General features: G+C 40.6%; 1 protein-coding gene across 4 annotated transcripts in view; it reads left to right on the forward strand.

Annotated features, from left to right (window-relative positions):
- SLC6A9 (solute carrier family 6 member 9) overlaps window positions 1-16354 on the forward strand; it is a 602921-nt gene extending 586567 nt beyond the window's left edge. For 3 of the 4 annotated variants that reach the window (XM_086952324.1, XM_086952326.1, XM_086952323.1), the window contains one exon: window positions 13936-15014. In XM_086952324.1, the coding sequence (XP_086808450.1) occupies window positions 13936-14142 (207 nt within the window). In that variant the 3' untranslated portion in view covers window positions 14143-15014. Of the gene's footprint in view, window positions 1-13935 lie in introns of all 4 variants that reach the window. The other variant, XM_086952325.1, reaches the window with a different exon arrangement.
- The last annotated feature ends 4000 nt before the right edge of the window (window positions 16355-20354 follow it).

The raw sequence follows: 20354 nt of genomic DNA on the forward strand, positions 1-20354 counted from the left end.
AAACCATTTATATGTTGTTTAAGATAACATATGCGCAAGGAAACTAATGGTTAACAAGGTCCTGAACAGTGATTGAAAAACTCAGACAACGATCAGCTAGCGAAACTGGTTTTGCAAAAGGTCAGTTTCAGGTGAAAAAGGGTTACTCTCTCTGCAGTTCATTCAGAGTCAGAGAAACCCAAATTAATATATGCACGAACTCAGAAGGCAAAGCCACTTGTTCGTTGGGCCCACTTCACTGGCCTACGTGAGGGCAAGATTAAAATGCAGACAGGTTTGAGAATTTCAGAACCACAGCATATATAGTATCCTCGGCTAGGAGGCAATTGGAAAGGGTTGAGTGCCTTCACCTATCAATGGTAGGGCGGTACAATGTTTTAAATATTTGTATACTTCCTAGGGCAATGTATTATTCCAGGACGGTTTCGCTTGAGTTAACACGATCTCAACTGTCACAGTTACAATACCTTGCTGATAGGTTTATCTGGAGTCAGAAGAAAGCTTGTCGCGCCTCGAAGTATATGACGCTACCAGTAGAATGTGGGGGTGCGAATTTTACATTTTATTATTTAGCTTGCATCTTACAGAACATGCAGTATTTGGTGACTGGAGCAGCATTGCAATTATTTTAAGCCCCCAACATATACCAAATGTTGATTGGCACTCAGGCTAGTGAGGCCTTGCTTAAGTTTTTTGAGCCCAGCTATTTTAAGAGAACACGATTTAAAATAGTTAGTACAGCATATAAAGCTTGGAAGATAATATGTAAACTTGCACTAATAAGCCGTATAGGCTACCATTCACCCTTAAACTCTACGGAATTATTGCCCGCTGTTTTTTGGGATGCAAACATGGGTAGTTGGAGGGGTAAGAGGATTCGACATCTAGGGGATATCTATAGTGGTGGGGTAATCCGTTTCTTTTTCATATTTAGCAAAAAAATATAAGCTACCCAAGAACGACTTTTTAAAATTCTTACAAATTCGTGACTACCTAGATAAACATTGTTGGCACACAGCCATAATATCTAATGTTTTAATAGAGGCAGTGACAAAAAGATCTAAGATTGGGGCACTATATGATATATTGGTGGAGACACAACGGGACGATATAGAGATGCATGATGTGAAGTGGAGCGAAAGATTCGGAGCCACAGGTTTATATGTGCAACAATCAATTGATATGGCAGCTAAAGAAATGTTGACTGCAAACTTACGCACTCAACATTATAAAACTTAGTTTAATTTATACCACACCCCTATTAAAATGATGAAGTGGTGGGGCCTCACGACGGGAAATGCTTTAGGTGTCAGGTGGAGAAAGCTGATATCTTGCATATATTCTTTGATTGCATAGTTTTAAATCAGTTTAGAGTGGGTATATCAGAATTTTAACACAAATTACAGGGGTTAATCTCTGTATCTCTAGAGAGGTAATGTTAATAGGAGTGGGTGAGGACATTCAGTTTGCTCAGGTTTGCTATCTATTTCGGTATCTTATATTTATGGCTGCTGCAGTTGCTCGATTGTGTATTGCCATTATGTGGCTTCAGCCTGAAGCACCACCGTTTGAAATGTGGCGTGCAAAATTTTACAATGTATTTAATTTGGAATATAGTCTGTATCGTATGAAATCACAAAGAAAAAAAAACTAGGGACACAAATTTTGGGGCCTATGTTGCAACATATGGAGATATCGTTATGAACCTCCTATGTTTATGTTTCTTATGCTTTCTACGCTTTCTCGTTATTATTTTCAAGTTGTAAATCATTCCTGCATTAATGATTTAAATGATTGATTTGTAAATATCACATGCTATTAACTGAACAATAAATAATTTTTTTTTTAAAAAGGTAAGCGCTTTAAAATATGCTGTTTTACCGAAGTTCCTGTATGCACCTCTGAATACCCCCTTGGAGATCCTGGAGGCTTATTATGCGACAGTTGATGTGTTATGTGTTCAGAGAAGCTACATGAGACTGCTACATGGGGGCAAGTCTTCCCCTGAGTGGCCGATGCCAGAACCAGGAAGTAGTTAAACGTGGCAAACACCCAATTAGAAGATGGACTGGAATTATAAACTCACTTCAGTGACCCCCACTGTGGCACTCAAAAATCTTTTGTGATTTGCAGGACTTAGAGGAGTTTCAGAAATAGGGCGCAGTAGTGATTTCCAAATTAGGAAGATATTGGGGGCCTGGTACTCATCAAAACCTTTGGAGAATTCCACGAGTAATCTGATTTATGAAACACACAATTCGACAAATATACAAAGGTATAAACACTCTTGCAAAATATGCCGAATATTTGGTGTAAGTACATGAAGAGTCACTTCCACCAAAATATCAGAATTCTGGCAACTCCCATAACAATACACACCATTTCACAACATAGAATATTGGTTAGTAACTGGCTGGGGAGATTCGACATGCGGGAAGATAAATGGCGAGAGGATGAAGGAATACTAAAAGAGTAGGATTGAACTAAAGCTTGCAGCTGTCTTAGAGAAGTAGCAATAAGGGCAGACTTTAGACTTATAAAATTAAAAGAGTTGATTATACTCAGACTCTCTTATGGAAATCAGAAGGGTGAAAATGATACTTCCCTCAGAGGTTTTCGGGCAAGTGGGTACATTTATACATACACTTTGGGATTGTCCTATGACACAACCCTTCTTGTAAGAGATAAAACAATGATTAACTATGGTGATTGGTTAGGAGCTAAAAATGAAACCCCAATCGGTTAAACTGGGCATCGGGGAGACTGGACATTACCTAAACATTCACAGCTACTCTGTAATCTTTCACTGGTGGTGGCACAAAGGAACATCCTTAGACTGTGGGGCAGCCAGCAGGTTTCCACACTGGGTCAGTGGTAAAACGATATGGATTGTTGTATGCAGCTAGCGGAAGAGGTACACAGAGGCAGGGGGTTTCTGTGGAAATTAAACAAAATATAGGACCCTTGGCAGTAGTCCAGAGAAGAAGTAGAATGGGCCCACCGTGGTAATTAAGAGAAACTGAAATAATAAAGGCAAACTGACACTGGGTACGGACAAATTATCCTGGGCTGGGAAACTGTATAGGAAAGATGAATTCTCCTACACATTATACTATAGTAACAGGTTCTAAGGTGAACTATAAGTTGAATCAGGCAGAAGAAATAGAATCTCTGAGATGATGTGCATTTTCCTTTTTTGTTTGAAAATAATGTATATTTTTTTTAACGTCTCTATACATATGCAACTATAAAATATACATACATAAAAAATCCTATTTATGTTCTGGCCTGAGTTTAAGATTCCATATTTTCGTATGTAGTATTTACATATGCATATCTTTTAGAATTGTGTTTGTATCATGAGTTTAGCCACAACTATTCTGTTAAGCCCTAAACAATATACGGAAATATTTGGTCTATGTACCAATCTGGAAAGAACCACCATTTCTCTTTGACTTGGCCTTTGTATTACATGAGTTAATGGTACTGCAATATTGGATTACTGTAATATGGCTACAGTTTTAAACTGTAGTAGTGTTTTCTTTATTTTTGGCACTACCACCAAATTCCAACAATAAGCCTTGGCAATACCTGACAGTGTACTACTATAGTAATGTAATAGTTTGATTGTACTGCAAAGGAAGTAATACAATAACGCAAAATTGTAATTTTCATTACCATCGTAACACCTTATCTTATAACTTGTAGTACTGATCTGAATTACACCAGTACTTTCACATCCAACTGTGTCTATAATGTAATATGTTGTCACTGTAATAATGTAATATTGTAACAGTCTGTTAAAAGGGCACCATAATACTATTGTTTATTAGTACAAGGAAACCAAACTCTAGTTCTCAGTTCAGTTCAGTTAGTCTTTATTCAGTGTTTTTCAATCATAAAAGACACAACAACAAGTGTCAACTAAAACAATAAATTGCACCATAAGAGTGTACCTACTCACAAAATTTAATATGAAATGAAATGATTACGCACTTGTATAGCGCACGACTACCCGTAGGCATCTCGGCGCTTGTACGGATACCGCCGAGGAACCCTTCCTCGCCTTTCCCTGTGAGGAGCCCACTTCTGGGCACCACCAAGGTGAAGTCAGGCATCCTCAGCGTTGTTTGGGCCGTTGTAGAGATTAAGCAAGCTATTGCCCAGAGGTGCAGAGTGGGACTCATGATTAGAATAGACACCAAGGCGAGAATTATCAGGTCCGAGGAAATTGAGCCCGAGACCCGCCGAGGCGGGAATTGAACCCTGGTCCCGGCCAGACTACTGCATCAGGGTCTGCCGCTCTAACCATTGAGCCACACTTCTCTACTGTCTCTATATCATCATTATCGAATATGTTCTAAAGTGAGACTGTAGCATTTTACTGCTTTGGTGCCAACAATGTTACAGAAAGTCTCCCTATGTTTCTAATGTAATAAAAAACGAATGATTTAATATTATAGATCTTTGTTACTGCAATAAGTACTGATCGGAGATAGTAATGCTGGTACTGTTATAAAGTAGTGCTAAGATTATACCAATGTTGAATTTCCATGGTCAACTAATATTGTAACAAAATAGAATCAAACAGTATTGTTATTGGAACGTATTATGTTAGTTTTGTTCTGTTTAGAAGACTGCACTCGAAGAACTGCATTAATAGAAGCATAACGCTGTGTTACTGTAGAGCACAACAGGGTATTGTGGTGCTACCTAAGTACAGTAGCTCCATACGTTTGCAGCGTATTGCTCTAAAAATACACCAGGGTAGTGTAGAAATAATCCAAAGGTATGCCGATTTAGGACCATAGTATTTGAATATCATCCTGATTCATTATTATAAAACGCTGTTGTATTATGGCATTCTTGTTCTACTACCTTAGTATTGCTACATTAAACAAGCGCAGGGCAGTAATAGTGTAATATTCTACTTACACATTAAAGTTATACTGCAACACTATTTTTGTAGTAGTGTTACAGTATAAAATTATTTCAGACCAGAAACACTAGCAGTATGTCTAGTACATTGTACTGTTGCGGTACATAATGTGAAACCCTTGCCTCGCATGCACAGGGAAGTTCATGTTTCAGTTTCCAGTAAATGTAGTATAAGCAGTAAATTAAAGGTTACTATGGGAAAGAAGTTCCGTAATATAGTTTGTTCAATCTGACACTACTTTAGTGCTGTAAAACCGTAATTTTATTCTATTTTTTTTTTCTTTCAAACGAGCACAGTTTCCATAAGGAGTTACGGACTACTGTGCCTACTAGATTAAGTCAAACGTACACCATTTTCAGCATTAATTAATGCTTCTATGACTTCCGGTAATGGCATTACTCTGAGTCCTACTTTCTCGCTTTGATTCATAACAGTTGAGGCCTTCCCCGACACCAACCCAAAAAAGAGCCACCCAATAAAAATCCACTGTCCCTGTCATACCTCCTGTACAGTAAACAAGCTCACAACCAACCTACTAGTCAGTTATTCTGTACTGGGAGTGATTATGAATTAAAGAGATTAGAACTCAGTGTAATGCTTTTACTGAAAGTTCTAGAAGTATTACCCTTCCATCCCTTCCGCCCTTGAATTCATTACAGTTAAGAGGCAACAAGCAAATCACACGGACAACTGACAGTGGCAAAGAAAAGAACCAATATTTCATTAAATGGAACACAAACCATCCCCTATTAAATCATAGAGGAGAGCACTCTGCAACCAAATACATAATTTATGCAAGAAACGTCCGAAAGCCTATAATGCTTTGTAAAAGTAAAAGGGTCAGACAACTTGGCTTCCCTACAAATGTCAGCAATTGAAGCCCCTGACAATTCTGCCATTGTGTAAGACATACTGCATGTTGACCTGCCCTGGACACCTTCAACCTCATATGCCTTAACAATCAGAGCTCTGATCCACCAGCTCAAAGTCAAAACTGTAGACTTCTCACCTTTCATTACAGGTCCAAAATTAAAAAGTAAAAGGCTGAACCCTTTCCAGAAATATGAAGAGAGCCCTCCTATTATCTAAAGTATGCGATCTGCTTTCTTTATCTGAGTAGGGAGAAGGAAAGAATTCAGGGAGAATAAGCTCTGCTGTTTGTGAAAGGAGGAACTGACCTTTGGAACAAAGGAAGACACCGGAACCAAAACCACCCTGTCCTGAAGTAGTCTACAGAAGGGAAACTTGCAAGACAGAGCCCCTGACTCCCCCAACCTCCTCGCTGACATTCTTGCAACCAGAACAAAATTATTTAAGAGGCAGGGACTGAAGATCAGCAAGATCTAAAAGCTCAAAATGCACATTATTGGGTGCCCACCACACTAGGTTCAAATCCCAGGTAGGAAATGACCGTAACGAGCTGGTGCCTTTATTTGCTAAGCCTTTTAAAAGCCTAGAAACTAGACTTCCATCATCTGTCAGATTTTTCCATGGATGTCTAAAAACCCGGATAGCTGTCCATTGAACTTAATGTAGAGACAGTCAATTCTAGCCTTGACCCGTCCCGCAAGAATTCCGTAATCAACTTTAAACTAACCGTAGGATCCAAATTCCTCTTCTCCCACCACCGAGAAAAGGATTTCAAATGTCTATTATCGGAATGCAACGTGGAATCCAACGCGGGAGGTAGATGACTCATACTACTTACGTGGAGATGCTATGGCCCACTTGCCCCAACATTTCTTCAATCCAGATCTCTCTTTATAAGTGAGGGCATTTGTGTGTTTGTTCAACGCCTTAGAAATCATTGCATCCAATTGTTGACCGAACAGCATTATACCTTCAAAAGGTAGCTGTATTAGCAAATATTTTTTACCCATCTCAGCCTTCCATTCTCTCACCCATACACTTCTTCTGGCCGGTATCAGTGCTCCACCAGACATCGCCGTCATCCTGATCACATCTGAGAAAATGTCAGCTAGCAATCACGCCTGCTCCTCCATATCTGCTAGCAGCTCCGAGCACTCAGGCCCCTCCTGTAAGTCGTCGATTACCAACTGGGCAGTATAAATGGTATACATGCTAGCTTTTAGGGCCAGATTTCCTGCCAAAAACGCCTTCTTCAGACCTAAGTCTCCTTTCATATCAGAGGGATATGAAGGGGAACAGTCCTCCAGATTAATCAAATTCCTACCAATCAAGTTGACTAATGTAGCACCTACTTTAACGTTATGAGGAAGAATGTCATTATTGTCAAGCAAATAAATGTTTTGTAGAAAGCGAGGAACCACCATCTTATCCAAATCCTTCCATTCCTCCATAAGCATAACTGTTATAATCTTCCCTACCTTCTATGGTTTGCTCCGTTCAACAATATCCTTAATGGATCCACGGGAGGGCACAGCCACAGCACATGATTTAATATACTATGGAAAAAGAACCTCGCCACCTTCATCCACATGAAAAGAAGGGAAACCCAAATCGTCCTGAACATGTGACAAATGTCCCATATCTCCTCTCTCCTAAGGTATTTTCCGGATCAAGTGGAGGGCCTATTAGAATCTGAATAATCCATCTCTTTCCTCACAGAAGTGGAACTGCGTCTGCACTGAGTGTTAGCCAAAGCCATTGAAATTGCAGCCTCAATCATGCCCTTTACATCTGATTGCAACATGAGGCGGGACACAAGTAACTGATTCCATTCTCCCAGGACCAGACCTGCGAACATCCTCTTAGTATCCTTCTTACCCGACATCTTAAAAGATCGAAGTGCATACTAACACTGAAAATAAATAATCATTCACCTTCCCTGAAATATACACATAGAGACTAAAGGACATACAAAGGAATGCCCCTAAAATTCTCTCATTTTACTGGATAAATTCATACTCTGCAAAATGAACAAAAAGGTGCCCCACCGGGACCGTACCTTCTTTGCCATTCCATGCACAGGATAACACCACTCTCCCTGCATGCATCGCAGCCAGTGTAATCCTCGACCTGAAAAACTTGCCCCAGCCACCATGGTGCCGGCGTGCCCTCTGCTAAGCTGCTTTACTAAGCCACCACAGTAAACATGCAGCTCAGCGCAGCTCCAAATCTCCAAAAGCGCTGCGAAAAGAGGAGAAATTCCTTCAGAAGAATTGCCTGCTGCATGTTTTCAATTTAAAAAATTATCATTTTGTTGGTCAACGAGGCCCCGCCCACGTCAACTGTCATTACCTATAATAGGAGACAAAAAAAAGACAGGAAGTATGGCAGAGTTTTTTTTTTATTGGGTGACTCTTTGTGGGATTGGTGTCTATGGGAGGCGTCAACTGTTTTGAATAAAAGCGAGGGAGGACGTTAGGGTAATGAAAGTATTATAAATTAAAATAACAGAAAACATACAATAATGTACATTAATTTGTAAACACAAGAAATAAGATACTAGGCTCTACATGCAGAAATTGTACTGACAGCCTAAAGACAATATTGAATTATACATATGAAAACAATATTTTTAGTTTATAGGTGTATGGTTCCTTCTTAGACATTAGAATATTGGGGACATCTTGATTTTGCATTATATGAACCTTTGTTCCCCTGAAAATGCTTGAACAACACAGACATCTGTTTGAGAATTCAGCATCTTCAATCTGAGTTACAATATTGACCTTGGATCTACCTTAGTGTTTAAGGTTATTTGCCAAATAAACCGGTCCACCATGGGTAATAAGTGACATTATATTGTATTACTTGGATTCATTTATTATACACTTAATATGTGTTGAAGGAGCTGTTACTCATTTAGATAAAACATAAAACAACCATCTAATCTCCCTACACCTTCTCAGATCACCCGATGATGAAATCTTTATCATGATTATCAGGTCGATTTGCTGTTCTTAACTGAAACATGGTTAGAGGAATCTTCGTCACCCGAGATTTTGGAGGCCCTTCCACCAGACTATAGCTTATTACGAATCGATAGAGGAGTCCAAAGAGGGGGTGGTATCGCAATGGTACATAAGGCTAAGTTCGAGTGCTCATTGGAACTAATAAAAATTAGTAACTGCGAAGCCGGCCTTTTTTCCATTAAAATCTCCCCTGAATGCACGATCATGGGATATCTCATTTATCGCCCCCCTGGGAGTTCTGCATTGTTCGCCGACAGTCTATTGGAATCAGTGACTCAGCCGGCCCTACGCTACAATAAATTCATCTTACTAGGTGATCTCAATCTTCATTTTGAGGATATGAAATGCATAGAGGCACAATCAACGTTATCCTCCTTGAAATCCTTGATGCTCTCTCTTTTGGATGAGATGCCTACGCATCAGGCGGGTCATCTCCTGGACCCCATATTTTCTAACTGGGATGGTGTAAGGGTGCTCCCTCCTATTAGAGTTCTGTGGTCTGACCATTATCGTGTTTTATTTCATATAACTGGCAGTGTTAAAGAGTATGGACCTGAGTGGCCTACTATATGTAAACGTAGGAAATGGAACAAGTTTAGTCAGGAGACATTTGAATCTATGCTTATGCTAGGGAAACCACCCCTTAGTAAAACTTTTAAGGAAGCATGGATGGAGTATGAGGACTGGGTATCTAAAGCGTTGGATAAGGTGGCCCCATGGACCGATAAAGCTCCTATTCGCAGGACGAAGTCCGCCCCCTGGTATTATGAGGATTTGTGTGCAGCCAAAGCCAGTTGTAAAAGACTTGAACGTCTGTGGCGTAAAGATTACGACTCTGACATGAAAGAGCGTTATATGAGCAGTCTGAAGGAATACCATAGGCGTATTAATAAGGCAAAAGGACTATTCTTTAAAGAAAGGATTGAATCTGCTGAAAATTCTTCAAAGGAGCTCTTCTCTATCTATAAGGAGCTCACAGCTCTCACCAGGACAAAGACCAAAGACCATCTATCCACTGAAATATGCGAATCTGTCGCTGATCACTTTGTACATAAGGTGGAGAAGATCTATGTGTCTTTCCAGCAGGGAACACATGAAGAATTATTAGCTAGAACTACTGATCTAGGACAGTATACTAGCGCATGTCTCAATGAATTTACGGTCCCCCCAAGGGAGGAACTGATTAAGTTAATCATGAGTATTCAGTCTGGCTCCCCTTTGGATGTGGCGCCGCCCAGGATCCTTAGGAACCATGCCCATCTCCTATCAAGTTACATAGGTAATCTGGCTCTTCTTTCCTTTCAAGAAAGATTAGTGCCGGCAGAATGGAAACTCGCACAAGTTGTTCTAGTTAAAAAGAAGGCCACATTGAGCATTTCTAACTTAGACAACCTTAGGCCCATTTCTCTTTTGCCATTCTGTGCCAAAGTGGTAGAAAAATTGGTTACTAATCAGTTGGTTAAATATGTGGAAGATAACAAACTCCTTCATCCCTCCCAATCTGGCTTTAGGGCAAGGTATTCAACGGAAACTGCCCTTCTTTTTTCCACAGAACTGCTTCGCCAGAAAGTGGACGAAGGACAGACGGCTGCCTTGATATTGCTGGACTTAAGTGCGGCATTTGATACCGTGTCGCACCCTAAATTGCTAGCCAGGCTGAGTGAAATCGGAGTTGCCGGCCCGGCTCTGGAATGGATGACCTCCTTCCTGGCTGAGAGACAATTCCAAATACACTGTCCCCCCTTCAAATCCACACCCCGAATTCTAAATCATGGGGTCACACAGGGTTCCATTTTAAGTCCTGTATTCTTTAATCTTTACATGGAACCCCTGGCCAGGATGGTGGAATCGTATGGGGTGGATATCGTATCACACGCGGATGATACGCAACTGGTGGTTACTTTATCTCATAACCCAGTTGAGACGGCTAGTAATTTTACGGAGTGCCTGGCGACACTGGCAAACTGGATGAAGTGCAATTGTCTTCGCCTTAACGGCAATAAGACGGAATTACTTGTGATCGGCTCCTCACCCTCAATTTGGTCATCTGCTTGGTGGCCCATCGACCTGGGTCCTACACCCATCCCCTCTGACACCGTGAAGAACTTGGGTGTTCTCTTGGACTCCAAGCTTACATATTCCCAACACATAGGCAAGATGGCGGGGAGATGCTACGGCATTCTGAAGGTCCTGCGGAAGATCCTGGATCTTCTACCTATGAAAGATAGGAAAACTCTGGTCCACGCACTGGTCACGTCCCATCTTGATTATGGGAACGTCCTGCTCTGTGGCCTCAGTAAAAAGGGACTGACCCAGTTACAGTGTGTCCAAAATGCGTCCGACAGGCTTGTGTTGAAGTTGCCGAGGAGGTCGTCTGGCAAATGTGCACTTAAGCGCCTGCACTGGCTCCCCATGAGGGAACGCATTAGATTCAAGACCATGTGCTTTAGTCACCGTATTGCACATGGCAAGGGTCCGACCTATCTTCACAAGTTGTAAACTATTCATCGTCCTAGACGACTCCTAAGATCCACGGGCAGTATGCAATTTGTGATACCTCGTATTCACAAAGCACGGATGGGAGGGCGCTCTTTTAGATTCCTGGCCAGCCAACAATGGAATGATCTTCCTGTTGAATTGCGGATGGAGCCTTCGGAAACCAGGTTCCGGCAGAAACTGAAGACCAATCTATTTCCGAAAGATTAGTTCTTCTTGGATGGTCTCCTTCTTCTCCTGCTTCTCATCTCTATGGTCTGTTTTTGATTTTTTAGTGTTGGAACGCATCCTAGCGCGGAGACGCACTATCCCAGTGTATTCAGGCGCTTAATAAATGTTTTTATTATTATTATTATTATTATTATGAGGGTGTTTTGTAATGTCAGCTGCTTCCAGTTAATCAGTGAATTATGCCTTTGGTTGCTCGTCCCAATTGAAATAATCATAGTCCTCTCAGTATTACATTAATGTCTGCTATATTGTCCTTCTGGGTAGCCTGCTTTAATTATATGAAAATATTGGTTAAAGTTGAAGTTAGCAACTAAATGCTGCTTACAAGAAGTAAATACAATAACTAAACTAGTAGGTACAATAAGTGCTGCCTACAACAGTTCTGAAGTACTCCTGGCATTCATTGATGTATGGGGGAATCTATCATGAAATTCTGTTCCTTACACAGCCTCTTTACTTTTTTTTTATAAAACCGTGGCATATCTAATAATAAATCTGCAATAACATTGATATTGTTTACTTCACCAGACCGATACCATGCCCGATTACCCACCCTCTATCACTCAGCATTGCCTTCTGCTCCAGTAAACTTGGGAGTGTGATTCACAAACTTTGCTTCCAAACATTGAAAATTTACTTAGGTTTATGCCAGGGTCTTCGGCAATTTTTGACTTTGCAAGAATTCCCAAAGAATGTTCTCAGAACTCCAGCTGGAGCTGCCGGTGATTTCTGGAATCAGTCACATGGGTGTCCATATACTCTTGGGTAGCTGAGATTAATTCAAGAATTCCACCCATCACTTTTTTGTTTTGCTTATATACGATTGTGGTGATTTTCCTGAACATTCCCAACCACAAAACAGAAGCACTTGAGCCCGGTCTAAAAACACCACAAACCTGCCAGTGAGGCGATTTGCCTACACAGACATTCCCCCATACTGGCAGAATGTCAGTGTGTGAAATTACACTTATGAGGCAAAATCCCTTATTCCTGATTCTGATTCATGAACCAGATTTCTCACTCATACTTGGGTGCGCACATAGCTTTTGTGAATCAGTCCTTTAACAGGTTGTTTGATTCCATTGCAGCCTTGCATTGACTTATTTTCAAGTTTCCTACAGAGTTGATGTGGTTTTCACATAAGGTAAATTATGAGGTGTGTGTTCAGATAATTCCCTAAAGTTACTGTGAGATGCCCCAGAACATCAGGCAAGCCGACTCCCTGATAGGATTTAGAAGGAGCCTAAAGACCTGGCTATTTGCCAATATCTGAGATTTCAGAACCCACTATTCAACCCTGCTTTCGGCCGGCTCCATCTCATTAGGTTCTCTATAAAAGCGCCAGGATACCCGTAGGGTGGCAGTTGCGCAATACAATACAATTATAAAGTGTGTTTTGGGAATATGACCACTTCCTAGCAGTGTATTACTGTAAGACTGGACGTTTGTAGTCAAGAACTACCTATGATACTTCACTATAATTATATTGGACAAGTACTGTCCGATTTTCAATGCTGATTGTGTGTGTAAATTCAGCCTGTTTTCACAAAAGGTGTCTTGCCACTCATCCAAAGGTTTACTCCCATGCAGATGTTTTGTGGGTAAATCTACCCCAAGAAGTGGAGAGTGGGTGTTCTAGGACTGGAATGTGTCAGAGAATTACTGCACATGTAAATCGCTTTACAGGTTGAGAATGGGAATGAACAATCCCATAACTGGTGAAATAATGTGAAATAATTAAAGTGCAAATACACTAATGCAAAGTCATTTTGGCTCCTACACTTGTACATTATGTACAACTACCTTTGCGGAAATGCCTTTTCATGAACCTAATATTCCAATCCAAGAGTACTCTTGAAAACTTTTGTGAATTTTTAGATGTAGCAAGAGAAGTTTTAAGACATGGGCAAAGTGGGCAATAGCCCAAGGCACCCACCTTCTAAGGGGCCTCTGGGAAAGTGAACTTATCTCTATTTTACTTTTGTCTATGTCTCTATCTCAACCTTTATCATATGATTACATTTTGTTTGCCATTAAGCTGTAAAAATTAGCAGAATGTAGGCAATAAAATTCAAAGTGGTTTCAAACAGAGGCCCCGTAACATTGTTCGCCTGGGGGCCCTGAATTCCTTAGGACAACACTGGATGTAGCAAATGTACACCCAGTGTAGGCATAAACATAACAGTGCAGATTCATGAAATTAAAAAAATCCTACCAAAAGTATTTATTAGAGGCAATCTGCTTGTGGTGTCCCGCTGTGATTATATAAACCTTGCTAAGTCTTTTTATAATGCAATAGTAAAGTATTACAGCAACAGTGACTTCTATGCTTTCTAATGCTTTTGCAATCATTATTTGTGTCTTCAACAGCGTTTGAAGAATGCGACAAAGCCAAGCAAAGACTGGGGCCCCGCCTTGTTAGAACACCGGACCGGGGCCTACGCCCCAGCGACCAGCCCAACAGACTCGAACTTGGAGACCCAGCCGCTGCACCAGGAGAAGTCGAAGAACGATGAGATCCGCCTCGCCGTCCAAGGAAGCAACGGCTCTGTGCACAGCCAGGACTCTAAAGTATAAAAAATATATTGTCACCGCTGGGGGGGAGAGGGTGCTCGCACGCTGTTGGAGAACCTTCCCCCCAAGTCTCCCCCATCTCCCACATTCCTCCTGCGTCCCATCCTCCCCCATCCCCGGTGATCAGAAAATAGTAGCGCGGCAGAGACTTTTCCTGGAGAGGAGCCAGCCCTCTTCATCAGGTGGAGGAGTCTTCCTGGGACCCTTCTGTCCATTTTACTTGTGGACAGAATTTTACTTGTTTTTTTTTATCTCCAAGGGGAGATGAGACCATCTCAGAAAGTCATATTCCTCTCTCCCTCTTTCTTACATTTATTTTATTATCTGTGTTTTTTGTATGTCTTTTAACCCTTTGTTTACAATGCAAAAAATGCAGTCGCGAAACCCAGGTGCCGGGCTCTGTTAAGAGGCCGTTGGTTTGCGAGGACCAGGTGCCATGGCTAAACGTGTCACCAGCATTTGATACGTCTAGGAACACTAGTGATACTAAATGTGCCAACGTACATGAAGCAAAAAAAACAAAAAAACATGCAGAAAAAAAGAAAACTGACTGCGAGCGTCACCTGTCTCTTACGTGGCCATCTGAGTGGCTTGTTGTTGTGAATGAGAATGGGTGGAGCAATTTTTATGGCAGACAAATACAGCATGATCCTGTACACCACGAGTTATTCAGGTAGTCTCCTCCATGGTAGGATTGAGCATGTAAGTGTGGATGTGTGTCTGCAATACATATATGCACATAAACATATATATGCTTATTAGTCTACATCTATAATAAACATATATATATGTATGCAATAAGCTGCTTATCTTAGGAATACCTGATTCTTTAACTCACTTCTACAGTGTTTGACTTTCGTCTTTATAAGAGTGTTAAAGAAAAAAATCTTCCAGTTGTTGAAGCCTATGCTGTCATGCTAGACAGCAGCCAGATTTGTCCCTGCTCTGTTGACTGTGTGTGCTCTCAAGCCTAGAAGGTTTCCAGCACCAGCATTAAAACATAAATGTGAGCATTCTGCTGCTTAAACAGAGTTTCGCCAAGTCCCCAAACTGTAACTGTTCTTGAACTAGAGCGCTAAGAGCAGGATAATGAAAAATACTTCCGGATGATTGAGTTTAATCCCTACAAACCTTAGGAGAGTGTGTGTTTGTATACAAAAAGTGTAGCTACAGATTCCTTTGTGTGTGTTGGGCTGAATCGTTGGAAATCCAACTTCAAAGAGGGGGCTGGGTACAGAAGGGGCACTGCAACCGCGCCCTGACACTAGGCCGCAAATTCCTACCTGGACCCGAGTGGCGCTGTGGGGAAGAAGTGCTTCTTCCCATTGGCTGCTGCATGATGATGTCATGGGTGACGTGGGAGTGGTAGTAAGGCTTGAATTGTGACAGTAAAAAGGAACAGGTATAAAGGGGTTTCTAATGCAGACCTAAAATAAAGGGAGTATATATGGCCTAATTTACACTTAAAATATGACTATCAAATAAATGGAATAGTGTTCACGACTATATTATAAATTATTATGCTATTCACATAGCGCACAGCGGAGTCCTCAGTATTTTTTAGGGAAAGGGTTTATAGTGAGCGAGGCCAGTGCTATTTACAGGTATGCCAATCCGACCTTCTGGTCTTTCTCTCACTCCTGCGATAAAGAGCATTATTACACTGCCTGTGCATGCATATGCCTCACTCACATACACAAATTAAACTGGTTATAAACTCTTGAACAATGACATTTCTGTGAGTGGAGTTTCCCCTAATACCTGCAGTGCTTAGTCAGGACCTTACAAGTACTTCTGTCAAGGACTTGTGGTATTAAGTAAAGAGGCAGTTTCGAAAAATTGGCAAAGAACTTTTCTATCTACTTGGCACCTCCCTGAATGGTTTTATCAACAAGCAAAATACCTATTCGCTTATCAAATACTCTGTGCATGCGCAAGCGTGTTTACTATAGTATTACAACTGGCCATGCTTGGCCCATTTGGTTGCTCTCCTGGAGTGATATGTTTTCACTGTTACCCAAGTGTATGTCCGCAATGACTCTGCTAATACAACCTGTTTCAGATAAGCCAGGAAAATTAAAGGCCCCTATTAGTACAATTCGGTTTTGGTTATCTTTAGGACTTCATAGGGATGCATTTTTTATAAAAGTGACTGCACCGAAGCTGGGCAAAATAAAACATTCCTAGATGTGGCCTAGTAAATAAATTAAAAAAAGATCTTCCCCAGAGGTGGCCTACAAAGTAAAAACTAAATAGACCTTTCCCCAGAGTGACCTCAGTGTATTTAGCACTTTCTTTTTTGTGCGCACTTCTAACCTGTTGATAGATACTAATGTAGAACAAGGGCCTAGACAGAAAGTATATACCACCCAACGTTTGCAACTATGTAATTTCCAATTGTCACAGCTCGTTTTTAGCCCACACCAGAGTTGGATGGCGTCACCAGGCAGAACATCTTCCACTTTGTCCACATTGCCAAGAGCTGTTGATCTTAGACTGGAAGCTTTCCACTTGCAGAGCAGAGTGCTGTGAGTGTACGTTGCCACTGTATTTGTGCTACCAATCTTAGATTCTCAAAATATTGTCTGCAGCTTTCAACATTTTCCACCTATTAAGTCGCCCTTTCACACTACTAACTTCCAAAATCTGCACCAAGGCATAGACCCATTGCATATGGTGGCAGAAATTAGGCTCATATTTCCCCGACTGCAGTTTCCAGATGAACGTATAATCTCTGTGGCTTTAGTCCTTTCTCCTTCAATATTCTGGATCTCCTGTGTTTGTTGCAAGGCTATCCCATTCATTGGTCGTTCCTTGGATTCTGTGGTTGTCTTGTCTCATGCATTCAGGTACATGTCTACTGATATCGGTTGAACCAAATTGTTTCAGACTTCCGAAACACCCCCAGATATAAAAAAAAATCCAGTCTGGCACACATCTGCCAAGCAGCAGGCTCCGTCTTAAAATCCTTGAAGTAAGGTTGAAAAGTTGTGCACATTTCTTCCACACTGTATGTCTTACATCATGAATACATTATCTTTTGGCTCATTTTTTTCCCTAAGGAAATGCCCCTCTCCCTTGAGGAGAACACCTCATTTCCTTTTTGAGGTGTGTGTGTATATAAATGTGTATGTATATCTGCGTATTTTTTTTATATATATATATATATATATATATATATATATATATATATATATATATATATATATATATATATATATATATACATTAACAGACCCTATTCCATCACTCACACGTGACATGGAGATACAAGTGTGTGTGTGTATGTATGTGTACATATATATATATATATATATATATATAAGTGTGCTACTCAAAGGTGGACAACCTTGGAGCGACAATATATATATATATAGATATATATATATATATATCTATATATATATATATTGTCGCTCCAAGGTTGTCCACCTTTGAGTAGCACACTTATATATATATATATATATATATATATATACACATACATACACACACACACTTGTATCTCCATGTCACGTGTGAGTGATGGAATAGGGTCTGTTAATGTATACAAATAATGATGTTCACGACCAATACAGAGATCCTTCCCTGAGCTATGAGGAGCATTAATCTTGTCTTGAAAGAGGCTGGGCTTAGGTCTAAGCTGTTAAAGCAGTTATAGACCACTCCTCTCAGATTCCATCCCACCCACTTGCCCTCTGCTTTTTCATGCCCTCTGCGCTGTATCTTTATTACCCGCAGAAGGGGTGGGAGGGTGCGCCAAGCCTCTACGGTGGCCTAACCGAAAATAAATGTATGAAGATGTACCGAGCTCCAAACGTGCAGTTGTATGTAAAAGGTGGTACACTTAACTGTTATTTGTCACGTGTGCGAGCCCATATTTGATAAATTTTTCACAAAAGATGGTCGTCAAAAATCAGAATTGACACAATATCATCTGAAGTTATAAAGTATGCATATAAAGCATTTTTATAACTGCTTGCGAAGCATGTCCTACTGGAATTCGGCCGAAAATGAAGGCATCCTCGTTGGTTAAATGAATCTCGGGGCTTCAGACCTTTGGGTCTAGACACATCCCTCCCATGTCCTACAGGCATGCGCTTGCCGTGTACTATGTTTTTGGGTGACCCAGCGCATACGATGCCGCTATACTCACAATAAGACACTTGAGCTTGCTCGACGTCCCGGCGTCCACTTCTGCTGTTTCCGCGCCTGACGTAAACGCGCAGCCTGTTTGTATGTGCTGTTCTCCCGCACGCTTTGTACGTTGCAACGCAGAGCCGTGGCCCGGTGGCACGCGCTGCCACGCAGACTAAAATGGAGGCCTGGTAGGCAGGAATAGTTCTGCGCCAAAAAAAACGGCACCCAGAACATTCAAGAAATCAGTTTTATTAAACCGGGTGTACCTGCTTATTTTAGTCAGGCCCTGGACGCCGGGCATGATGATCGATTTTTTTTGTTGAAACTTTTGGGAAAGAAAGCATATTAACCGCTTTTCATCTGTCACGTTTTCCGCCAGTTGTTTGTTTTTTTTACAACAAAAGCATTTTCTTTTTGTGTAACCTTTCTAATATTTCCGACGCCTCCAAATACTTGTGCAAATCACCTAGACAACGTTGTTATTACGCCATAGTGCCCTTTCTGTGAGCAAGTACTCCGTCACGTGCAGTCAGTTCTTCATTCATAGTTATTACATACTTTCCATTTACCTGCTGGATGTCCAGCCCAATCTACCTCTTTCATAAGCTAGTAGGATGCAGCTATCATATCATGTAGAAACCAGTTGGTCTACAGCCAGCCTGGGAAATTATTATCCGGTAAATAACGATTCCTTGGTCACTTTGAAGACGCTGCTATCACATAACTGCATCCTCATCCACTGCCACGAGTTTGAGCCTGTGAGCATAAAACAATGCATAGTTGAGCGTAGACAAGCACCCTAAAGTTAAACTGAGTTGAATGTCGATTTTTTTCTGATCACCTAATCCGGTGTTCGCTCTATCCTTATGTGCAGAGTTTTAATTTAGCGAGAAAAGTCTTGCATAGATCCCATTTTTTGGACGACCGTCGTTAGCGTAGTTTCCCAGTTTTCCAACGTCTGCGCTCTTGCATAGTTTTCAATCCAGCAATATGACCTCGGTTCGTCAGTATTTCCTCACAAATGCCAGTTGGTGCTTACTGAAAACGGAGAAGCTGTTTTCTTGCAGGTTAACTTAAACCGCGTTTTCCTTGCAACGTTTAAACTAGCACAAGTCTCAATTTTGATGCGAAATCCCACATGCTGAATATTTTGCCAACTACAGGTAGTAAGCGAAGCATTTGCAAGAATTATGAAAAGTTGACCAGAGGAAAAAACTGTAGTCTTGAACCGACGTAAGAGTGAAATTCCACCCACCCACTACCGCCCACCCCAAAAGCATGAAATGCTACTATTTCCAAAGGGGAGGAATATTACGTGATATTATTGAATAAACACATTTTCCTAAAATGCATTTCTGCCCAAAGTCTTCCGGACATCTAATTAAAAACTTTAGTCTTAACGTGGCAGTTACCTACATTTGGTGTTTTGTGCAAAAAATACAGAATTTTTTAATTGATTTTTATAAAAAAAAATGTTAGAACATGCAGAACATTTGCATGACAATTTAGTTCTTTGCAAAAATTAAAAGGCCTCAGGCTTACTTTGCACGATTTAGCCTAGATTTGCTGGAAATTATGTAAACTGAAAGAAGCGTTTTTCATTTTTCTTTGTAGAAAAATGTAAAAGATATATGTATAATTCCGTTACATTTCAGATATTTTTTCCTTTTACGCTAATTCTGTTTTTGACAGGCCTAGCACGTACCTCATATTTGCATCCAGTTTTAGTTTCATTGTATTATAATTGTTTTTAATATTATTATTAGCATGTCTTGTAGTTGACCGTTTTCCCTAGTTCCTACTGCTGCTGTGATTGTGTGCTTGATAAATTGGGACTCAGTCAATGTGCAGACAATGTGAAATGTACAGGGTGAATAATGCCCTTGTGAATACTTAAAATAGTTTCACTTTATGAACAAAGATTCATGTAACCAATACTCGACCAAAATTTTGAAGACTCAAAGCAAGCAGGAATTGTATTTGAAAAGTAAACTTTATTGTAACTCTTTCATTTTAGCACATTACTTCTAAGGTTGTGATGACCATTCAAAACAAACATATGAAGCAAAAACATA

The sequence above is a fragment of the Lissotriton vulgaris genome, chromosome 1_1, assembly GCF_964263255.1.
Source record: "Lissotriton vulgaris chromosome 1_1, aLisVul1.2, whole genome shotgun sequence".
Lineage (NCBI taxonomy): Eukaryota > Metazoa > Chordata > Amphibia > Caudata > Salamandridae > Lissotriton > Lissotriton vulgaris.